Source organism: Glossina fuscipes, unplaced genomic scaffold (assembly GCF_014805625.2).
Source record: "Glossina fuscipes isolate IAEA_lab_2018 unplaced genomic scaffold, Yale_Gfus_2 114, whole genome shotgun sequence".
NCBI classification, from domain to species: Eukaryota; Metazoa; Arthropoda; class Insecta; order Diptera; family Glossinidae; genus Glossina; species Glossina fuscipes.
Window position 1 is genome coordinate 1,672,959 of NW_023998457.1, and position 20,288 is coordinate 1,693,246.

The following is a 20,288-nucleotide window of genomic DNA, read 5'->3' on the forward strand; positions in this document are numbered from 1 at the left end:
ATTGACTCCATGAAATTGTGGCAATTCATAGCCCATTTCCCAATAACGAGGCATATTTTCCATTTCTTGATGAATTGGAAATATACCCGCTTTTATATGTTGCAAAAAGGGTAATAAGCGTTGGTTAAACTCGCGCAGGCGAGTTATAATTTTGCATGTAGTTGGATTATCTATGGTGCCTTTAAAGAATAAGCGTATAATCTATGGTGCCTTACCTATAATGCCAACCATGTGAGAATGCCCTTGTTAGCATATTCTAGTTTACGTTTCCCGAGTAGTCGTTTATTTTTATCGAGTTGTTTTTTGAAGTTCTCAGAGCTGTCTTTGCTGTTGAGAGGTAATCGCGGTGAGAAATTGAATAATTATGGTTTTAAATTATAACTCACATCATTCTCTGCGGCGCGCCGTTTATAGTTTGTATTTTGATCATAATTCATGCAAGTGCATCGTTTGTGGTTTGTATTTAGACAAATAAAATTTCATTGAATTATAAAGTTTATAGAGCATTATAGTAACATACTATGCCTTGACAATGCCACCTAGTGTTTGTAAGAGTACAATTGTATAGAATGTCTTGCTTTCTCTCTTTATATTGCGAATGTGTTTTTAACTTTTTGTCCATAAATATGTGTGTACATGTGGGTGTGAAAAAAAAAAAAACCAATTCACGATAATTTTAGTTTATCATTGCATCTGTCTTTTCTGAAGATCCAGGTTTGAAATTATTGACTATGTGTAAAAAAAGGATCCGGTATTGTTATAGAAACGAAAAAATTATGTCCACCTTCAAGCTAGATTTTACTGTTTTTATCAGCATTTACCTCAGCCTTCGTAAGCTCCATCGAAACTTTGGTTTAACGACGGATAATATTTATATTTGTCGGAGGAGGTAAGGATACGTTGACGTAAGGCGCGCAGTGAAGATGTGTTTACATAAATATTAGTAACAGATATGTTATTCGTAAAATATTAGTGAGGTCATTGGGGAAATTATACCTAGCAATATCAGTCACTATGTTCAAGACGGAAAAATTACTAAATTTCAAGGAAAAAACCTTTCGCGGGCAATGAATTTTTTCTCACATATTTTAGAAAGTCCGAAGCATTTGTAGAACCAAAAAGAAAAGATTGATTTGTTGAGAAATTTACAAACGTTTAGTGTCTTAAGCAAAAATAACGCGTTAACTTGTTTAAAAAATCATATATTTATTTTCGATTCAGTATAAAATAAGTGTGGGATTTTCTTCTCATTTTTTACGATACAATTTATATATATATTTTTTTAATTTTAACAACAAATCCTTTCCAATCAACAGCAATCAAAAGGTCAGTTCAATGACTTACAGACCTCATGCTCTCATTTTAATGAGCAAGAAAGAGAAAATGCAACGCAATTTTAGAATTTTCATTAAATCTCCGTGAGATATATGTAGACATTAAAAAGAAAAAAATCAAGAATGCCAGAGTTCGGAGAAGAAGATCAATGTTATAAATAACAAAACTACATGCAAGCTATTTAAGCTTCACTGCCCATTACTTTTTGGTTTTCTTTTTTTTTTTTTTTGGAATACACATTACTCTCGATGTATCAAGTGTATCAAAACTATGCATTTTCTAGCAATGAAAGAATGTATCAAAAGTAGTGGCATGCATGCGTCCCAAGTCGAATAAAAAAGTAATCGATAACGTGACTATCAAAAGTCCGTCAGAATTGTTTGAAGACTTGAGATCAGTTAATTTGCCAATGTTGAGCTTCCTAGATTTATTGCCGTCGCCAACTTTATTGAAAACGATTGAAGTCTCACCAATTATTGTCTGTCTGTCTGAATAGATAAAAGTTCTAATCGACAATGCATTTTCGGCAATAGTCAAATATCTGCAGAGGTTGATCATGTCAGTCAATGATGGAATGCCTCTATCTTCAGCTTTACCGCGGAATGGTTGAAGAGACTCAGGAGCTCTTAGAAGACTTTATAATGTAATTTTTGCCTTTTTGGAGCTTTGCAATGTAGGACCATAAAGGTAGAAGATTCGAATGTTTCAGAGGAACTTCACAATAGCGGTTCTAGCTGCTGGTACATATTATAAAGAGTCCATCATAATTTGCATGAAAAGAATGTAATGTGTAGGAAAATATTGATTGCAAACGTTTCTCGCCCGATAAAGGAAGAACAAAAAAAAAAAAACGAACACATAAATAAATCCCTACCAGCATTGAAGGCATAATTGGCACATTTAATGAAAGGTAGCTGATGTTCGATTAATTAAATTTTCAACCCATTTCAATTTTAATTCAATTCTATTTTAATTCAATCTTAATTCAATTCAACTTTAATTCATTTTCAATTCAGTTTCAATTCCAATTCAATTTAAATTTTTCAATGCGTTTCAATTCGTCATCAATTTAACTGCAGATCAGTTTTAATGCAATTTCAGTTGAATTTAAAATCAATTAAAACTTAATTCCAATTCAATTTCAATCTTAATTCAATTCAATTTCTATTGAGTTTAAATTTCACTTGAATTTCACTTTCAATTCAATTTCAATGTAATTTTAGATCAGATTTAATTCGATTTCAATTCAATTTCAGTTTAACTACTGATTAGTTTAATTTGAATTTAACTTCAATTCAATTTCAAATCAATTTCTATTCAATTCGCATTAAATATTAATCGAACTCTAATTTATTGTTCGGTCCTTTGCCAGTTTGATTTAAGAAAAGCTTCAAAACAATGCATCGAAAATATATATTTTTTTGTTGCCATATTTAAGACATAATTAAATTGGTTTAATTTAGAGAATTTCGATGGATAGTATAATCAAGTCTTACCACATAACTATCAGTTTCGATTTATTGGACGATTTTTCATAAGCAATTCACTTCGGCACCTGTAAAAATTTAATAAGAAATTTTAGATACAGACGCAATTAATTTGCTTTTTTTTTGTTTTTTAATTATTCTCGCCTTATTCTCTCCATTCATTTTTTTTTCTTTTTTGCAATATTTTTTAAGGCTACTGAGAACAAAAAAGTCGTGATGACAAATAATGCAGTCAGATTTTCGAAAGACTAATAGCGAAAACAGATGGAAGACAGAAGCAGCTGCCAATGAAAATAAAATATACATATAATGCAAGAATGTATACATGAAAGCTACAATATTTTATATTTATATACAAGAAGAAGAAGAAATGCGTTAAATTTTAAATTTTTAAACTTTCTAGATAATTGCAGTTGAGATAACGGATTCGTTTAAATGTGTAAGTATCGAAATATTGTAAATTACATTCGTCCGATTATTAGCAATATAAATTACAATTTGTATTTTTATATATTCTCTATATGACGCCAGGCGTGTGGGCGTGCTTCAAACATTATATTGAGTTATGAAGAAAGCACTCATCATTAAGCATCATTAAGTTAATGCAGTTATGGCAAACGAAACATAATTTATGTCATTTATATAAATATATTGAATTTTTTTATTTTACGAGGTGTGTTCAAAAAAAGGCGTGGCGACTTTTAAAATTTTATTCGTAAATTTTTGGCTTTCTCCAGTTTCCAAATGACTCTGCAGAGAGCCATGAAAGAGCGGAAATTAAGGAGATGAAGGCCGTTTCATTGGAGGAGCCCAAGGCCATACTAAAGAGGGCATATCACAAAAATGCTTCGACAATTTTAAGGAGCGCTGGTACAAGTATATTGTTTATAAACGGGATTACCTCCAGAAGGACAAAATAAGGGGACTAAATAAGAAACCACTTAATTCTTTGGATGCATCTCGTATACGCCAATGAAACACTGAAATACTGATTTCTTTTCTGACGGTCTTTACCTTAGGGAATTCAATTATGATCCTTCTAATATATTCTTTGATAAACGTAAGACTTTATGTACATCGATGTAGGTCTTCTGCATAGTCCTTCGTTGAAATCATTCGCCCATCGGCTTAGTCGTGCGCTCTCTTATCCGCTTGAATGGTTAGATTGAGTAGAGACACTCTTGATCGTTCTCGATCGATCGGTCTCGCAAAGATTGCGGTAGGGACTGAAAGCGTTTACATGTTCTTCAGTAAGGACTCTAGACCAAAATGCAAAACGGACATGTCACGTCCGTTCTTCATATTTTGTCTAGCGGCATAAAAAGAGGAAACATCAAAGACGGGCATATGTTTTTCAATCGAATTTCCATACCTCCCATTGATTTCATATGTTTTTCATTCCAATTTCCATACCTCCTTTTGAATTGTAAACAATTTCAGATGTTTTTTTCTGTACCTTTCCTAAAGGAAATCCCCGAGTTTGTACCTACGATTTCTAGTTCACACAAACTGCTACGACTGAGACTTATGCATTAGAAACCACGCTTTGATCATCAGGTCACTATCGCTCTAAGAATTGAGAATGCGGGAATGCAAGCTTGATAGCCCCGCTTCTTCTTAACTGCTTGGCTATGCGATAATACAACTTTTAATATGAAAGTAATAAATCGACACCCATAGCCTACAATAGTTAGAATATTATTTTAGGATATCAAGAATGAAATTTGTAGATATTAGATTAAATAAGATTGCAATAAATTGCAAGCATGTAATAAGGATTCGATTAAAACTTTCCCGAAATAATCACATGTGACGTTTAGTTTAAATTGCGTATATGACGAGAAGTACAAATTTTAGAATCGACATCAAAGCAGGTACTCATTTATAGGTTTGATGGAATATTTTGCAAACCAAGCAGAAGACGAGTGAGATCTTGATCATTTAGCAGAGACTAACTGTGAACAATAAAGTTTGTTTGAGATGATGGGAACTAAGGTATATACAATTTTCTTATTTTTTATATCGATTATCGAAAGATGAAGTCAAAACGTTTACAACACCCAGAAGAATGACAGCGTCATCAACATCAAATTCTATATGTCCGACTTAATCAAGTTCGCCTGTGCGGCCATCTGTCTGCACGTGTAATGTGTGTAGCAAAAATTCTTCTCAGAGAATCCGACCACAGTACACGGAAGATAACTTGAGACCATCTATGCTTTGAAAAATAAAAAGCAACTGTATAAAAAAGGGCAAAATAGGTCGGAAAAACTCGATATTATATGTTATCACATCTTGTAGCGCTTGAGAAGAAGCTTGTAGAGAGACAATACAAAAATTATATATTATTGATCAGTATAAAAATTATATTCGGCAGCGACCGAACCTTTTATACTCATAACCAAACCATGATTTTGTGATTGCATCAAAGCGTTTGCAACGCGCCGAAGAAATGGTCAGAGAGCCCACCATATATATATACTATATATATATTCTTGATTAGCATCAAATTCGAAATGAAAATTCGGAATGAAATTGTCGACTTCACATTTCGCAGGAACCCTAAAAGGTTTTGTATTGAAAATTGGGCAAATCGATCGAAGAGCGCGCCTACGGTTTTACGTAAATTGAGAACATCTCCGTTTTTCAAAATGAATAAAAAATTTTTGTTCTTCTTTTTTTTTAAATCTATCAAACCGTACACTTATATTCTGTGGGCTACGAATTTGCAAAAGAACATGAAACGGATCAAAACTGATCAGGGAAGACGCCTACAACGCCCACACGTCTGTACAAAGAAAACTGAGAACAACTTGGCTTTTTCGTGTTTTTTTCTTCGTTACTCATAAAGTGCAATACATACCCCAAATAAATCTCTTCACTTTTATTCCGAAAATAGAAAAAATTAACTGACCCTGGCCCCCCCATCCAATATTATAAAATATAAAGAAGTTTTGGTTTTTTTTTTTAGTCTTTCTCAGGTTAACGGTGATGGGTATAAAAGATTCGGTCGCGGCCGAATATAATTTTCTTACTTGTTTTCTTTTTTATGGAAAAACATTCACTTTATACACATATGTACTTGTGTTGTTCAGCATGGATACGAAACATTTACATTGCGTTAAACATCGCTAAAAATAACATTTTGTTTATGCACAAAGAGAGAATGTAAGAGATGCATAAAGAGCGCCAGACAGAGAGAGAGAGAAAGAGAAACGACGAGAGTTTGAAGAACGCTGACGAGTAGTATGGAGTACAATACATGGATAATAGTAGGGTGATTGAGAAAATATCAGTAAATTTTGCCTTTGCCTCTTTTCAAATTTAATTTAAGATCTAAGAACTCATTATATGTGAAATTAAGATCTCTTTCTAAATAAAAAATAAATGTTTTTCTTATCCCATCCCATCACCGAAGGATGAGGGGTATATTCAGTTTGCCAAAACGTTTGCAATGCCCAAAAAGAAGCATAGAGGGTCCACAATATAAAGTCTATATATTCTCGATCAGTATCAAATTTTAAATCGGTTTAAGCATGTCCGTTTTTCTGTTCGTTCGTGTCCTGGCCGTGCAAATAAAGCTATCAGCTTCAACTTTGGCGAAAGCATTGGAAGTTCTTGTACGTGGGCTGATATTGTAGGCCAAATCGGTTAAAGGACACGCCTAGATTTTCATGTTTTTCTCTCTTTTCGGATAACGGTGACGGGTATAAAAGACTCGATCACGACCGACTACAATTTTCTTACTTGTTTTTGTTGTATTATTTTAAAAATAAAATTTTCCTAATATTAGTTTTCGTATAAACGTTTGTATCAAACGTAGAGTTGAAAAAAATATTTTTCGATTTTTCAGTTAAGGAGAGTGCGTCCAGTGAAAAAGATCAGATATTTTCCAAACTGTTATAAAAGTAGTACAAGATTTTTTTAAGATATATATCTGCTTTTATGTGATGTGAAAGTAAACTTTGCTTAAAATAGATTTGAAAATTTAAAAAAAAAAAATAAAGAAAAAACACAAAAACATTTAAATATATGCCGTTCATTAATTAATTGAAGAATTAGTTGAGGCAAAAGAAAAAAAAAAAAGAAAAAATGGCTGATATACCGGAAACCATTAAAAAATGTGCCGCCATGTTGAAGGCTACCAAAAGTGATACCGAAAAATTCGCTGCCTTATTTATGGTCACGAAACTGGTAAAGGGTAAAGATTGTAACGCCAGCGCTAAGAAACTTTTATTTGAATCGATCGGCTTTGATTTTCTAAAGAAGTTATTAAATGGTAAAAATTTACCGAATGATTGTCCACCTTTAGTGTACAAAAGTGTAGCTTTATCTATACTGACATGCTTTTGCCAAGAGGAAGAATTGGCCACACATAAGGAAATGCTGGAAGCTATACCCACTTTAGTTGAAATTGTCGAGCAAGCCGACGATGATGATTGTGATGATAATTTAATTGTCGTTAGCGAAGCATATAGCTGTTTGAAATCGATTGCTTCCTTTGAACCGGGTCAAAATATTTTAATCGATTCGGGAACAATTGCTAAAATGTCACAAATATATGCGGCTCAAAGTTTTCAAACAGATGAAGCTTTACAATTGATTGTATTATTGGTGAATAAATTTGGTACAGCAGCTTGGTCGGATGATCCGAAACCGTTTAACGCTTTAGTGCAACGAATTTCATTAGATATGGAAACCGATCATAGTGATCGTAAATATGATTTATGTAAAATTTTAGCCGCAATTTTAAAAACATGCAAACGTGAAATAATTTATAATTCGTTAGAAGGTGAAATATGGCCGGAGAGTTTACTTAAAGGTTGCGGTGATATATTAAAAAGTAAAATTGGTCCTAAGCAGCGTGAACCCACATTGCATTTAATTGCCACCACACTACAGGTACTCGGTATACAATGGGCTTTCATGAACGATGAGAAGCAATTTTATTTGCTCATATTGCAAATGGCCGCTATCGAGGTGCGAATGCAAATGGATGAGAAGAAATTGGAGACAACGTTCCGTAATGCTGAGCTTATACAAAATTGTTTTGTGATTTTGCAAAAATGTATCGAATATTTGGCAACCGATCAATTGGATTTAGAGCCTAAGGAAAAGCAAACAACGTACACCGCATTAAAAGGTGCTTTCAATCAAGTCCTGTCCGTTTTGAATCGGATATCGAATGATAAAATCAAAGATACAACAAATCCTAAGGAAAAATATTTCATACGTGCCTCAGTGGGTATATTATCGTCGTGGTTAGCTCAAGAAACTACCGCCATGCGACCGGCAATTTATAAATTATTGCCGTTTATGTTTAAAGTAGCTAATGAGTCGTTTGAAGAGTTCAAAGAATGGCGTTCGGCAGCTGGCGTGAAGAATTTCGATCCACCAACCGATATATTACGCGTTATGCTACCGGCTATATGCCATTTAGTGTTGGAAGACGAAGCTCGCAAATTGATATTTTCGACTAAACAAGATGAGGTTTTACTTCAGCATATTGAGTATTATTTCACTATCGCTCATTATAAACGACCACCGATACCGCGAGCCGAACGTCTTAAACGAATGAACGAGCCCGATCCGAAACCCTCACCCGAACAATTGGCCGAAATGCAAAATGCTCGTTTAGCAATCATATCGATGTGCAATATACTTATGAATTTAACCGTTTTGGAACCAAAATTATCCGAGGATGATCCGATGTTTGCTAATCTATTTAAATTTGTCGTTGAAAGTTTACCCGAATTGAAGGACACACCCGATAATTTAGTATTACATGGTAATTTGTCTGTCTTAGGATTACTGCTGCTTAAGCAGCAAGCGAAACGAGTTAAACAAAATGATTTCTCAATATGCCGTTATATACAGGCAACTATACGTTTCCTATGGGATGCTTATAATATTGACGAATCGAATGATCCTACTGCCTTGGTTGTAGTTATCGCTTATAAAAAACACTGGAATGAATTATCAGAATTATGGTTTTTGGGTATGCAAACTATGTGCGGAGTTTTACCGGCAGTTCCATGGATATCGGAATTCGCTATCGAATCAGGTTGGGCTGAGGGTATTGTTCATTTATTGAAGAAGGTCAAAATCGGTACTCTACCGGCGAATGTGAAATCGGCCTATGAAGATTTTCTATCACAATTGGTCGAAGTAAATACTACGGTTCCTGGCGTCTTGAAGAAGGCCGATGCTTTACGCGTTTGCCGTAATCATCGCATGATGGAATTGGGAAAAAAACTCTTTGGAGATTAAAACACCGTTTTTTTTTTTTTTTTTTTTTCATCCTCTATACAGAGAGCAGTCTCTAACAAGGATAATACCAATTTTTTAAGTATAATATTTTTCTTACAACAAAAACAGTTTATGAAAATTACATTTGTGTAAGTGTTACAAGTTTTCTTTTTTTTCTTAATTTTTGTATAAATAAAATAATAAAAAAATATAAAAAAAAAACAAAAAAAAACATTCATGTAATAAAAGAAATATTTTTTGTTGGAATTTATATACCCTTAGAAGGATGATTCTGTGAGGTTTTAATAGCAATTTGCTGCTTGTTTGCTTCTTTGTGTTAGCAGTTCCCACATTTAATATTCGGAATATTTCGAAGTAATGCTAAGATTATGTGCAATAAAGTGCCGGGGCTTATTGTGGACAGCGATTAAATCAGGAATGTACTCGACCATGCTCGGTCATCCGGTATCCAATTACTTATGTTTTGTACACATTTTCAGCGCAACTTTGAGCAGATCACACTTCTTGCCTTTATGTACATTTCAATTTTTATATCCTACATCACTTGTTCTAACGGGTACATTAAGTTGATGCGGACGTATGTAACACGTAGAAGGGCTTCCAAGAGACAACCCTTTCATTATACCGATCTACGTTTGTCTGTCCATCTGTACACGTAAATTTGAGTTCGCAATTTTTAAGATATTATGAAGAAATTTGATACAGTGATGTGCTATGATCCGAGGACGAACCCTTTTGAAAATGCACTTTCTCGGCCGTTCTCCATATAGCGCCCTATTTTGAAAAGTTATTATGTCGACAAAAAAATTCAATTTTCAAAATTTATCGACAAAAGTTGTCAAATAACGGTATTTTGACACTCTTAGTTGTTGTGAACATTTTGGACCGGATGGCTCAATTAACCAATCCCATGAAAACTGAGCATTTATGTGGCAAAAAGTCGAATTTTCAATATTTCATGCTCATTCTAGTGAATTGACACAGAAATCCGCCTTACCAAATTTGGACTAAGTAGGCTTATGTTTGGATACGACCGCATGTGATGGTTCTGATGAAATCTAGACTCTTATATGCCAAAAAGGCCTAATAGTTCATTTTTTTGTGAGGAAAACTTTTTCATTACAGTAATTAAAGGGGAAAATTAAGTGAACATAATTTTAACCACATGGCTTTATTTATTGGCCCCATTCCATATCAAATATCTCATGATATCTTAATAATTCATAGGAGCAAATCAGCAAAAAGAATTCGCGGCAGGGAATTTGGATCATTTGGACCATCCCTTTTATGGGCACTATCACGAATAGCAAACTCTTATATGGAGAGAGATTCAAATTTTCCAATATGCGGACTTTCATAAAAATTGCGACTTTCATGCAAGAAAATAATGTGTACTTCTTGGTGTATTATTATTAAAATTAGTGAATAACTGTACTGGGCGAAGTAGCGTAGGGCATGTAATGCTTGGCGTTGCCCGACTATAATGTTCCTACTTGTTTATCTTAATTTTTGAGATTGTGGAATTCACTTAAGTAGCATCGCATATATATCAACAGTATCTCGAAGACTGGACCAGTTAGAAGCCATCGACAGGTTCTATCGCCTATTAAAAAGTGTTTTGGCAGCGGTAAGAAATAATAAGACGTTTTGAAAGTAAGGAGAACGACATAGAATACAATGTAGAAGCTTGAAGGATATGCTGATCCAAAAGTATAAAAAGGTACTGTGTTATAGGTACCACTATGATAATATAAGTGTTTATACATTAGCGTAAATAGAAATTCCGTAGCGCGTAAGCTTATACTATTGTAGCACATATCCTAAAGTAAGAATATATACGAACAGTCTCGGCACTGCGACACTAGTGCACATACCAACACCGTAGGGTGAATGTTTTTACGAATAATACATCATAGTATAAAATTGAGGTATACCTCAATATGGTATATATACTGAAGTGTACGGAGAATTTATTCCAGTTGTATAAGCATCCACATCGTGGTATAAGTGACTGTACGGTAGTGTAAATACTAGCACGGTAGTGGGATCATTTATACGGAAAGCTGCAGAGGAAGCCTTTGTAACTCAATATGGACAATTATGCCGAAGTGTGAGGAGCGTTTATACTGGTCCTCGTGTAAGTATTAACATTCGCGTGTAAGTGCTAACACCGTAACTTAAACGCTAACATTGCGACGTGAAAGCTTCGTGAACTTCTATACTCTATTGTAGAAAATTAATCAGGAAAACTGTTAAAAAAAGGCTTTGGCGATAGCTCTGTGACAACTATGAGCCAATCAACGAAGGGTTACCGTGTTGGTATAACAAAGATAGCATAAGTTCACACGAAACGAGACAAAAAATGAGGGACATTGCGTTATAATAATTGCAGATGCCATTGTAAAAATTGGAGTTTCAGAAGAGTGCTGTAAATCGATTCTCGAACATGAACCGAGATGTTTTGGAAATTGATACAAAAATTTATATCAAAAGTGTTACATTTCTCATTAAATCTTGTCGATACGGTATGCAATGGGATTTGATGCCGCGATCGTGCTATGTGGTATGTTTTTATACTGTCCCTATACCGTGACCCAAAGGAACATTGAGTTTATGCGGATATATGCAACAGAATTATTTGAGGTAGACTTACCTTTTATTACCTGAATCACTTTCTTTAATCAATCTAGGCTTGTCCGTCTGTCCGTCCGTCTTGGTTTCTAATGTTCAAAGTACAGCTTCTGTTTCGGAGGCTCGCATCTTTTTCAGACCTCTTGCCCTGGCCGCTGCTTCACAATATTCCGGAGGGAATGGTGGCGGTTCGTCGTTTTCTCTTTCCACAGGAGGATAGGGTTTCCTATAACTTTTCATTCTTCTTTTTTTTCCATTTGTGGTTAAAGTTTATAAGCACACACACACACTGCCTAGCTGTTTACCTAATTTGTGTTCCCTTCAGTTTTTAAATCGCTTGTAATCTTTGTGCAAACGCCTTTTTATCTTTTTGATCTTTTGTCGTTCCCTTCTTTGACTGCAATTGGTGAGGTATTTTGATGATATTTAGTGGGTTTAGTGAACGTAAGCAACACTTGGAAAGGCTTTAGTAAGACAAATTTTTTAGCCCACATATCGATTCACAGTCATTTTCTACTTCGTTTTAGATTTTGTAACCCCGTCTGTCCATTTTGTTTTTGTGTTCAACCTATGAGCTGTTTGATGAAACTTGGTATACTGACGCAATGGTGTATTAAATTTGTGCGGATGTACGCAAAGCCAAAAGGACTAGAGATTGATCTAGGCTTTTATTATATTAAATTACTTTCTCAATCCTTTTAAAATTGTCCGTCCGCCTGTTCGTTTCGTTTTCTTATGTTCGGCTAACATTTTTGAGATACTTTGACGGAATTTGGTATACCGGCGGGGTTTGGTCGAATACTATTGACAATGGTATGGATAAGAACACTTTTTTGACCATTTCCCATACAAAGACTTGTGTAGAAAAGTCATTATGTAAAAAACTGTAGTGCGATGTAGGGCATTTAAAGGTCGGGACTGTGCCCTGCTATAGTGTTTTTATTTGTTGCTTTTCCCTACATGCAACTGGAGCTATCAAAGGGAACTATATTTTTCAATTGTAGGCACTAGAAAATCGCCGGAATTGAGGATCGGTTTCAGAACTAGCCTTATCTTTAGTCTCCTTCAAATTGAAAATAGCTTCGGCGAGGACTGCCTGAAGGGGAATGGAATAAATATTACAATTCGGACAAACGTAATAAAGATTTACAATACATACATTCAATCGCGTAACATTTACTTTGCACAAAACAGAAAAAAAAAAAGCAAAGAAAAGTTGAATAGTTTTTTACACTTTCAAAACAATAATATTTAATTAAATTCATGTAAAAAAATGCACACTTTAAAGTCTGTGTTTTCATAATATAATAGCGTTATATAAAAATATATAGCAACGAAAATTCGCTTCATCACCATTTCCAAACCACTATATAGATGTTTTTGTAAATATGGTTGAATGTTTACTAAATATTCTTAGAAATAAAGAACATTTGACTACATATTGTAGGCGTTAATGTAATATAATGAATATATAGCATTCGCTTGTGCTTAACTCGTACACATGGCTGTCATACAAATGAAATGAAAATTAAAAGCACTAAACAAAATTTTAATTAATTATTTTTCGAATATTTTCAGAGGAGTCAACGGATTTTTAAGAATGTGTTTAAAAAAAAAAGTACACAAAGATATTGAGTCAATTAAGTTGAACGTTTCGTTCTTACCATTCTTAAAATGATTAGCGTTTGCTTCGTCGTTTATAATGGAAATAGAATCGCATCAAGTGTACTAATGACTATGTCCAGATAATGTGCTGCGGTCTCATAACCTTTAGGCACTTAAACTTAAAGGAAAAAAAATTTTTTTTTTTAAAGTGTATTTTAAATATTTTTACTTAAACGTAAGCAGGATAATGCGAAAACATTTAAGCAGTGAAAAAGTTGGGTAATATTTTCCCATAGGGATATTTGATAATAATTATAGCGAAACATTTCCAGGATAATGATTTATTCACTCAATCATCAAGGTTCCAAACAGGTAATCACCTCATGTTGACATGATGTCCATTATTTGCAATTTTCAAAGGACGGAGTGGATTAGTCTTCTGATTAGAAAAACTTTAGAAGCCCTGCCTAGTCTCTCGGGATAATCTCGGGAGCGTCTTGCATTTGATTAAAACGTTTTGCAATTCATTTTCAATATCGATCTTTTCCTAGGACATATTCTGAAACCCTGAATTTTCGATTCGTTGTTATCTCTTTGAAAATATTTTCAAGTATATGGAGACACGTCCCACGGCATTTTACACACTACACCATACCGCAATTTATTCATCCAATGACTTTTGAAAATAAGATGTTGTATGAGAAGTATTCGAAAAAGTGGTCCTTTCCGCACCATTTTCAACGTCGTTCGTTCTTCCACATTTCATCAAAATATCTCAAAAATTACGGCTCGTAGGTTAGAGACAAGAAACAAGACGGACAGATGGACAGACAAGCATAAATCGATTTATAAACTGGCAGTGAATCGATAAGTCTAATAAAAGGTGAGTTTTTTTCAAGTTCTTGCGAGTTTTGCATACTCCCATAAAAATTTAATTTACCATTGTACAATAAATGATCTAAGTACGACATGGAGTTGCATGAATATTTTCTTGAAATTTCGAATTTAACCTCAATTTTCGTTTAATAAAAAAAACTTTTACTTGACTCAAAACATTTTTTTTTCGAATTTGTCCTTGGCGGGGTATTCTACACGAGTACCGTTTTCACATTTCTGATAAAGAGGTCTATGTTAGAAACAAATTTAAGATATAGAATAACCTGTAATCTGAATTTTGTATATTTACAATATCAAGAGATAGACAAACGTATGGAATTTGCAGTACTTATTAAGGGCCTTTTTACGTATAATTCTTGATTAGAATACGGAGTGAAAAAGATGTGGTGTTTACATGCAATCCCTACCGCAATCTAAAAAGTCCATTATATTCGGAGCTATAAAATTAATACACTGTTAATGCACAATTTTTAGTTTTGTTATAGAACACAAAAATTATATCTTGTTGCTATGTAAAGGAGTATTTCTCGTGTGTGAACTTATGTGGAAGCGGGCCCAAAATACAACCTAATGTAGTACAAGTTCTATTCTTAAATAGAGAAGGATTCAAAAATAGGCGTAGATGGTCCCAATTTTCTACAGTTCATTTTTGCATGAAATTACTATCATGGATCAATTTTGATCAGCACATATTAAAACTTAAACTTTTCTGCTTTATCAACGGGCCAATTTTCGTAAAAATAGGTAGGATCCAAAAAGTAAGCTGAAATGCTCCAACTTTGGAACAGTTAATTTTTTTTATGGTAGATTACTGTTATGATATAATTTTCTTCATTGAAAATTTTACTTTTTGTCCTATGAACTTCAGTTTTCGCTGTATGAAAATTGCCCCAGCTGGTTCAAAGCTTTCGTAAAAATTTAGAGTGCCGAAATAATAATACTGAGCCACCTTTGCAATGAAATTTTGAAAGTTGCAATTTTTTTTTTATATAACGACTTTCCAGAATAGAGCGCTATATGGGGAGTTGTCGAAAAAGTGGAGATATTCGGACCATTTTCAATAGCGATTGTTCTTAGGTCAAAACACGTCACTGTACCAAATTTCATCAAAATATCTCAAAATTTGCGAAATTGTTGCTTCTACACAAATTTACATGGACTGATATCAGATGGACCGATCAGCTTAGATAGGCTTATATTGATTTAGAAAATGATTCTGAATCAATCGGTTTAATAAGAGGTGGGTCTATCTTAATCCCTTCTGCACTAACTTAACGTACCCTGTATCACAGTTGGTGTAGGGTATGAATATTATATCGAAATATTGATGTCAATAGAGGGGTACGAGACATTCCAACGGAAAGTCGCACTGAAAATAGGTTCCGGCGTAAGCCTTGTTCAGTTTACAGTTAAATTTTAAGGATTGCTTCCTAATATAATTAAATATGTTTACCAATAAAACGGTCGAGGGCAAGGTAATACATTCAAGGTATGGTCCACTGTTACCCACTTTTCTCTTCTCTCTGACAGACTGTGAATTTGGTGTTGTTTTCTGAAGCTCTCTAGAAATCAACCTATTCTTTGGTAAAGTCACAAACCTGGGAACGCTGCTAAGAGGGACCATAAGTTTCGGCAATTAAATGGCGAAATTTGCTATGTAGAGTTATATTGGAATATAATTTTGTTATATCTTCCAACGTATCGTGATCGTTACCTCTTTCAAGCTCCGCTTAATTACAACATTTGTTGTTAGCAACGTTTCTTGGACTGGTTTGGCTGGGTTGATAAGCTTGTGTTATGGTAATTTATTCGAATTCGAATAAATTGTGAAAAACGGATATTAGACTTCGCTGTTGATGTTGGTGGCTGCGAATTTGGCTGATTACAGTGAGCCTACCTTTTTTTTGCTTTTGCGTCGCCCTTTAACGTCTTTCGGCTTCCAATTCAAACTTGGGTGTGAAGTCTTTGTCTCTAAGTCATTCTCCTGCCCTCTAAATGAATTGTCGTCATTATGTTTTCAAGGTTCCTTGGATCGTTTTCTATTTGTAATGCTTCTCTTTCTTTCAAGCCATCTATGGGTTAATAGCCTTCCATATCAAGATCACGTATCGACCATTTGCATCATAGTTTTTCTTGGAGTTAACCAAGAAATCTATTAGATTCCGAATATAAAATAATTCGATAAAAGAAAAGTTCGAAAAAGCTTGATTACATAGTTATAATATAACACGAAAAGATGGACCTATCGTTGTTAGACCATAGGTTAAATAACAAGGGATCAAACGGAGTTTCACTTTGTTAAGTTTCGTTTGATGCAAACTATATCTTCAACATCGCAGAATATCGTCGACATAATCGTTTAGAAAGTCCCGACCAAAAAGCCAGCATTCAAAAATTGAATTACGAGTCTATCGCTTTTCGTAGAAAGATCAGGTCCCAGCCAGTGCCAACAGATTATTCATAAAACCTTCTTGCTTGGCTTCGCACTCATCCAAAATCCTTATTGATTGTTTTTAAATCTAACGTAGATCTCAAATTTTTTTTTCTCCACTTTGAGATTGAAAGAACTAACTTAATGAGAAATGTGTCATATAACGATCTCAAAATTCAGCTGAATTTTTTATGCACGACGACAAAAAAGTATAATGAATATAGAGCACTTGAAAGCAATTGTTTGGGAAATCCCTCTTTAGTTCATGTTTTTTCCGTTAGAGGCGCTTAGCATATACTTAGTTACGTCCTCTATTGCAAATCTCTCAGAACATAATTGTAAAGGCAAAAAGTATATATTTTTTAAGGCTCTCCAAAGCATTTGATAAATCTAATATACTTTCCATGGTTGATAAAAAAACTATTCAATATTTGTATTTCAAATAAACTAAGCAATCATTTGTTTAGATGCACTTTATAGTAAAGGAAAAAAAGTGAAAGAAAAAAAAACCACTTGTAAATTTTCCAGAGACTAAATCATAACGTGCATGTTTGATTCAATAATTTGATCGTTACTTTTTCAATTATAAACTATGTCTGTCTAATAAGCTAATAAAGGGCTTATAGGGCAAAGAAAAGGACATAAGACATTTGACCCGTACTGGGATAGTTATTTAATAGATCCATTAACATCTGGTTTTTACGGCTCTCTATCTCTCTCTCTCTCTCTTTCTTTCTTTCTTTATTTCCACCCTTCTATACATGGCTAACATTTGATAGAATCTTCCCTTCCATCGACTCCACGAAACTCAACAACTATTATAGTGAAACTTTTTGAAGTTGATATTATGAAGGGACGGACGTATTCTTGCTTTTTGATTTGCAAATTTATGTGGAGACCTTTTTTCACGATTACCAAGCCGTTACGAATGGAAAGACAAAATAAATATACATTACGGTAAAAAGTAAATAATATAAAATAGAAAAAAAAAAAAAATTAAATAAAAAAAAAATGTAATAAGTGAAGGCATGAAGCCAAAGATAATGTAAACGAACATTGTGGTTATCGATGAATGATTATCTTGTTTGGCAGACGAACCGATACACAGACGACAGACGTGGAGTAAACGAGGCAGACAAGAAAGAATACGTACTAGAGATAGGCCTCTTGCACTATAAGGCACGTACTAGCGTAACATACATCTACACATTCTTACATATAAGCAGATTTGAAAACTCATACGTCTACGTGTACGTAATACACGTAACATACATGTACGTGCGTGTACGTATATATATATATATGAAAATGATCATTATGATGATGATGACGGTCTTAATGGGGGTAAAATACTGTTTGAATGACTGTGGCTGCTTTGCTCTTTAATGCATTTGGATTTGGTTTTTTTTTTTTGTTTTTTTTTTGTTTTTGTATATAAGTAGAAAATCCACTGTTTGCTGCTTTCTACCGCGCTGCAGCTAACGTTGTCGTTATTTTGGTCTATTTCCATGTTGGTCTCAGCTGTTTAGGTTATTTACTAATATTCAACCACTTGGACAAGTCGTTGTTTCTTGCGTGTGCCTTGTGTTGTGTGTTCTTCTGATTTATTTTAATTTAAAACATTTTTGTAAAATACTCTTGTTCTTCTTCTTCTTTTCATTTTTTCATTTACTTTCCAATATGGAATACCAAACGGATTCTAAATGCTCTTCGTTTGTTTTTTTTCTATTTTTTTTTATTGTTTTATTAATTTAGTTAAAAGTGTCGGTTAAGCAAGTATGTTATAAAAACCTAAAAACATAGGTACAAACAAAGAGACGCATGCATACACACAAACATACACACACACACACATGTGCATACATCCATATGCGTATGCATGTATACCTTTGTGTGGGTATGTGTTGTGTATTACGGAAGTACGTAAATGCAATAGTATTTTGTTGTACGCGCGCGTTGTTTCCTAAGTCAAAGTGTATTTGATATATGTAGCGTCAAGCATTGACATCGTCTATGTCATTATAAGATTCGTAATTCAGACGTCAAGAAATCAATTAAATTACAAATCAAATTGAAGATGTTGTTGTAAATTTATTAGTAAACTATATAAATAGTGATGGCTTTCTCTAAACAAATCGATAAAGTTTTATATAAATTTGTGGAATTTCTATCTGATTGACAAATGGAAAAAAAAACCATTCTATGAAATGTTGAAACAAATTAATAACTAAAACGTAAATAAACTAAAGCTAACCTAAAAAGCAAAAAGAGGAATAAAAAAAGAAGACCACTTAAGGGGTCAGTGGAGTTTATAATATCTTTTCTTAAAAAAAAAAAAAAAAAAAAAATTAAAAATAAATTAACACTGACTAAATGGAATTTAATTACATTTATGCAAAAAGTTTTATTGCAAAAAAAATTAAAGGATAATAATACGACTTTTTGTAATGATGCGGATAAACGTCTAAGGTTGAATGCAAGAAAGCTAAAAGCTTGGAAAATTTCTTGCAAAACAGTGAAAAGCCCCTTAGACTTAGAACTAAGGATATTTGAGTAGAAGACACGGACAATTCTACTTCTTGTTCTCCAAGAATTATCTGTTATTGGTTCGCTGAGTTGATTAAAAAAATCGTGCATCGTATATCGTATCGCATATATCGTAGATTTGAGAAAAGACTTGTCCACATTTTGCCAAGTCTTTATAGGTAATAAGTGAAGTTCAAATAATATTCGTACAGTTGTATATGGGCTTTTGTGGGGTGAAAAATTTATATGCAAAATTTTGGTAACTTTCGAATTTAACCTAACAAGAATGATCTAAAGAAATTTGGTACTAAGCAAATTCTTTCAGAAGAGGTAATGAATTCACAGATTCCTTATATGATTTTATGTGGGTTGCTATCGTGTAGGCCTAACTCCATAGCACTTGATTGCACACGAGTTATTTTGAAAATCGATAACCGACGCATCCTAGCGGTGGGACAACCACGACTGAAAGAAGCTACTGCTTCTGAGGTACCGAAACAGAAAGTGGATATGAGTCGCGGCCTCTCTGAAAAGCACAGCCACCATGATACTCCTCAAAGGGCCGTAGCTAGTAGTTAGGTGAAAACACATTCATTCTTATAGTCAGATGGGTAGTTTATCTTCATACCGTGAGCAGTCCTACTTTCCGGCAACCTGACCCCCGTGGATGTCGATTAACTTCATGACTTATCATTCTATTACAGAACTTAGATATTGCTGGACTGTTGTGAGCGATCTTTTACTGTACGCAGACGGAGGCACTCTTATCGTTGGATTATGTCACGGAAGGCCACCCAAACACTATCCTTTCACGAGGAAATAATGCTTCCAATGTTGTCATCACACAGCACGCACCTGACTGCCCCCCTGTCCTCTTAAATATCGCTGACCATCTTGCGTTTGATGAACCCCGAAAAATAGAACCAAAAGAGAGAAGAGAGCTTTTTTCCGATAAACCTCTTACGGTTCTAAGAAAAAAAATACGTCACCAGGCTATATAAAACAAATCTTAAACCCTTCTTTGCCGTTGCATTGTGCAGCTCTTGAAAGTGAGAGCCATAAAAAGCAACCGTCAACGTTTATAGGGTGGGTGTCGGTACGTTATC

The 20,288-nt window shown here is 34.1% G+C and overlaps 1 protein-coding gene across 1 annotated transcript; it reads left to right on the forward strand.

Annotated features, from left to right (window-relative positions):
* Nucleotides 1–6,870: 6,870 nt before the first annotated feature.
* Nucleotides 6,871–9,118, forward strand: LOC119639870 (neurochondrin homolog). Its single transcript, XM_038037557.1, has one exon. It carries the CDS (start codon nt 6,915–6,917, stop codon nt 9,090–9,092), a length of 2,178 nt encoding a protein of 725 aa, XP_037893485.1. The 5' UTR covers nt 6,871–6,914; the 3' UTR covers nt 9,093–9,118.
* The last annotated feature ends 11,170 nt before the right edge of the window (nt 9,119–20,288 follow it).

What these genes read in the sequence shown, in the direction of transcription:
- LOC119639870 (XM_038037557.1), top strand. Translation starts at nt 6,915, where the DNA reads ATGGCTGATATACCGGAAACCATTAAAAAATGTGCCGCCATGTTGAAG.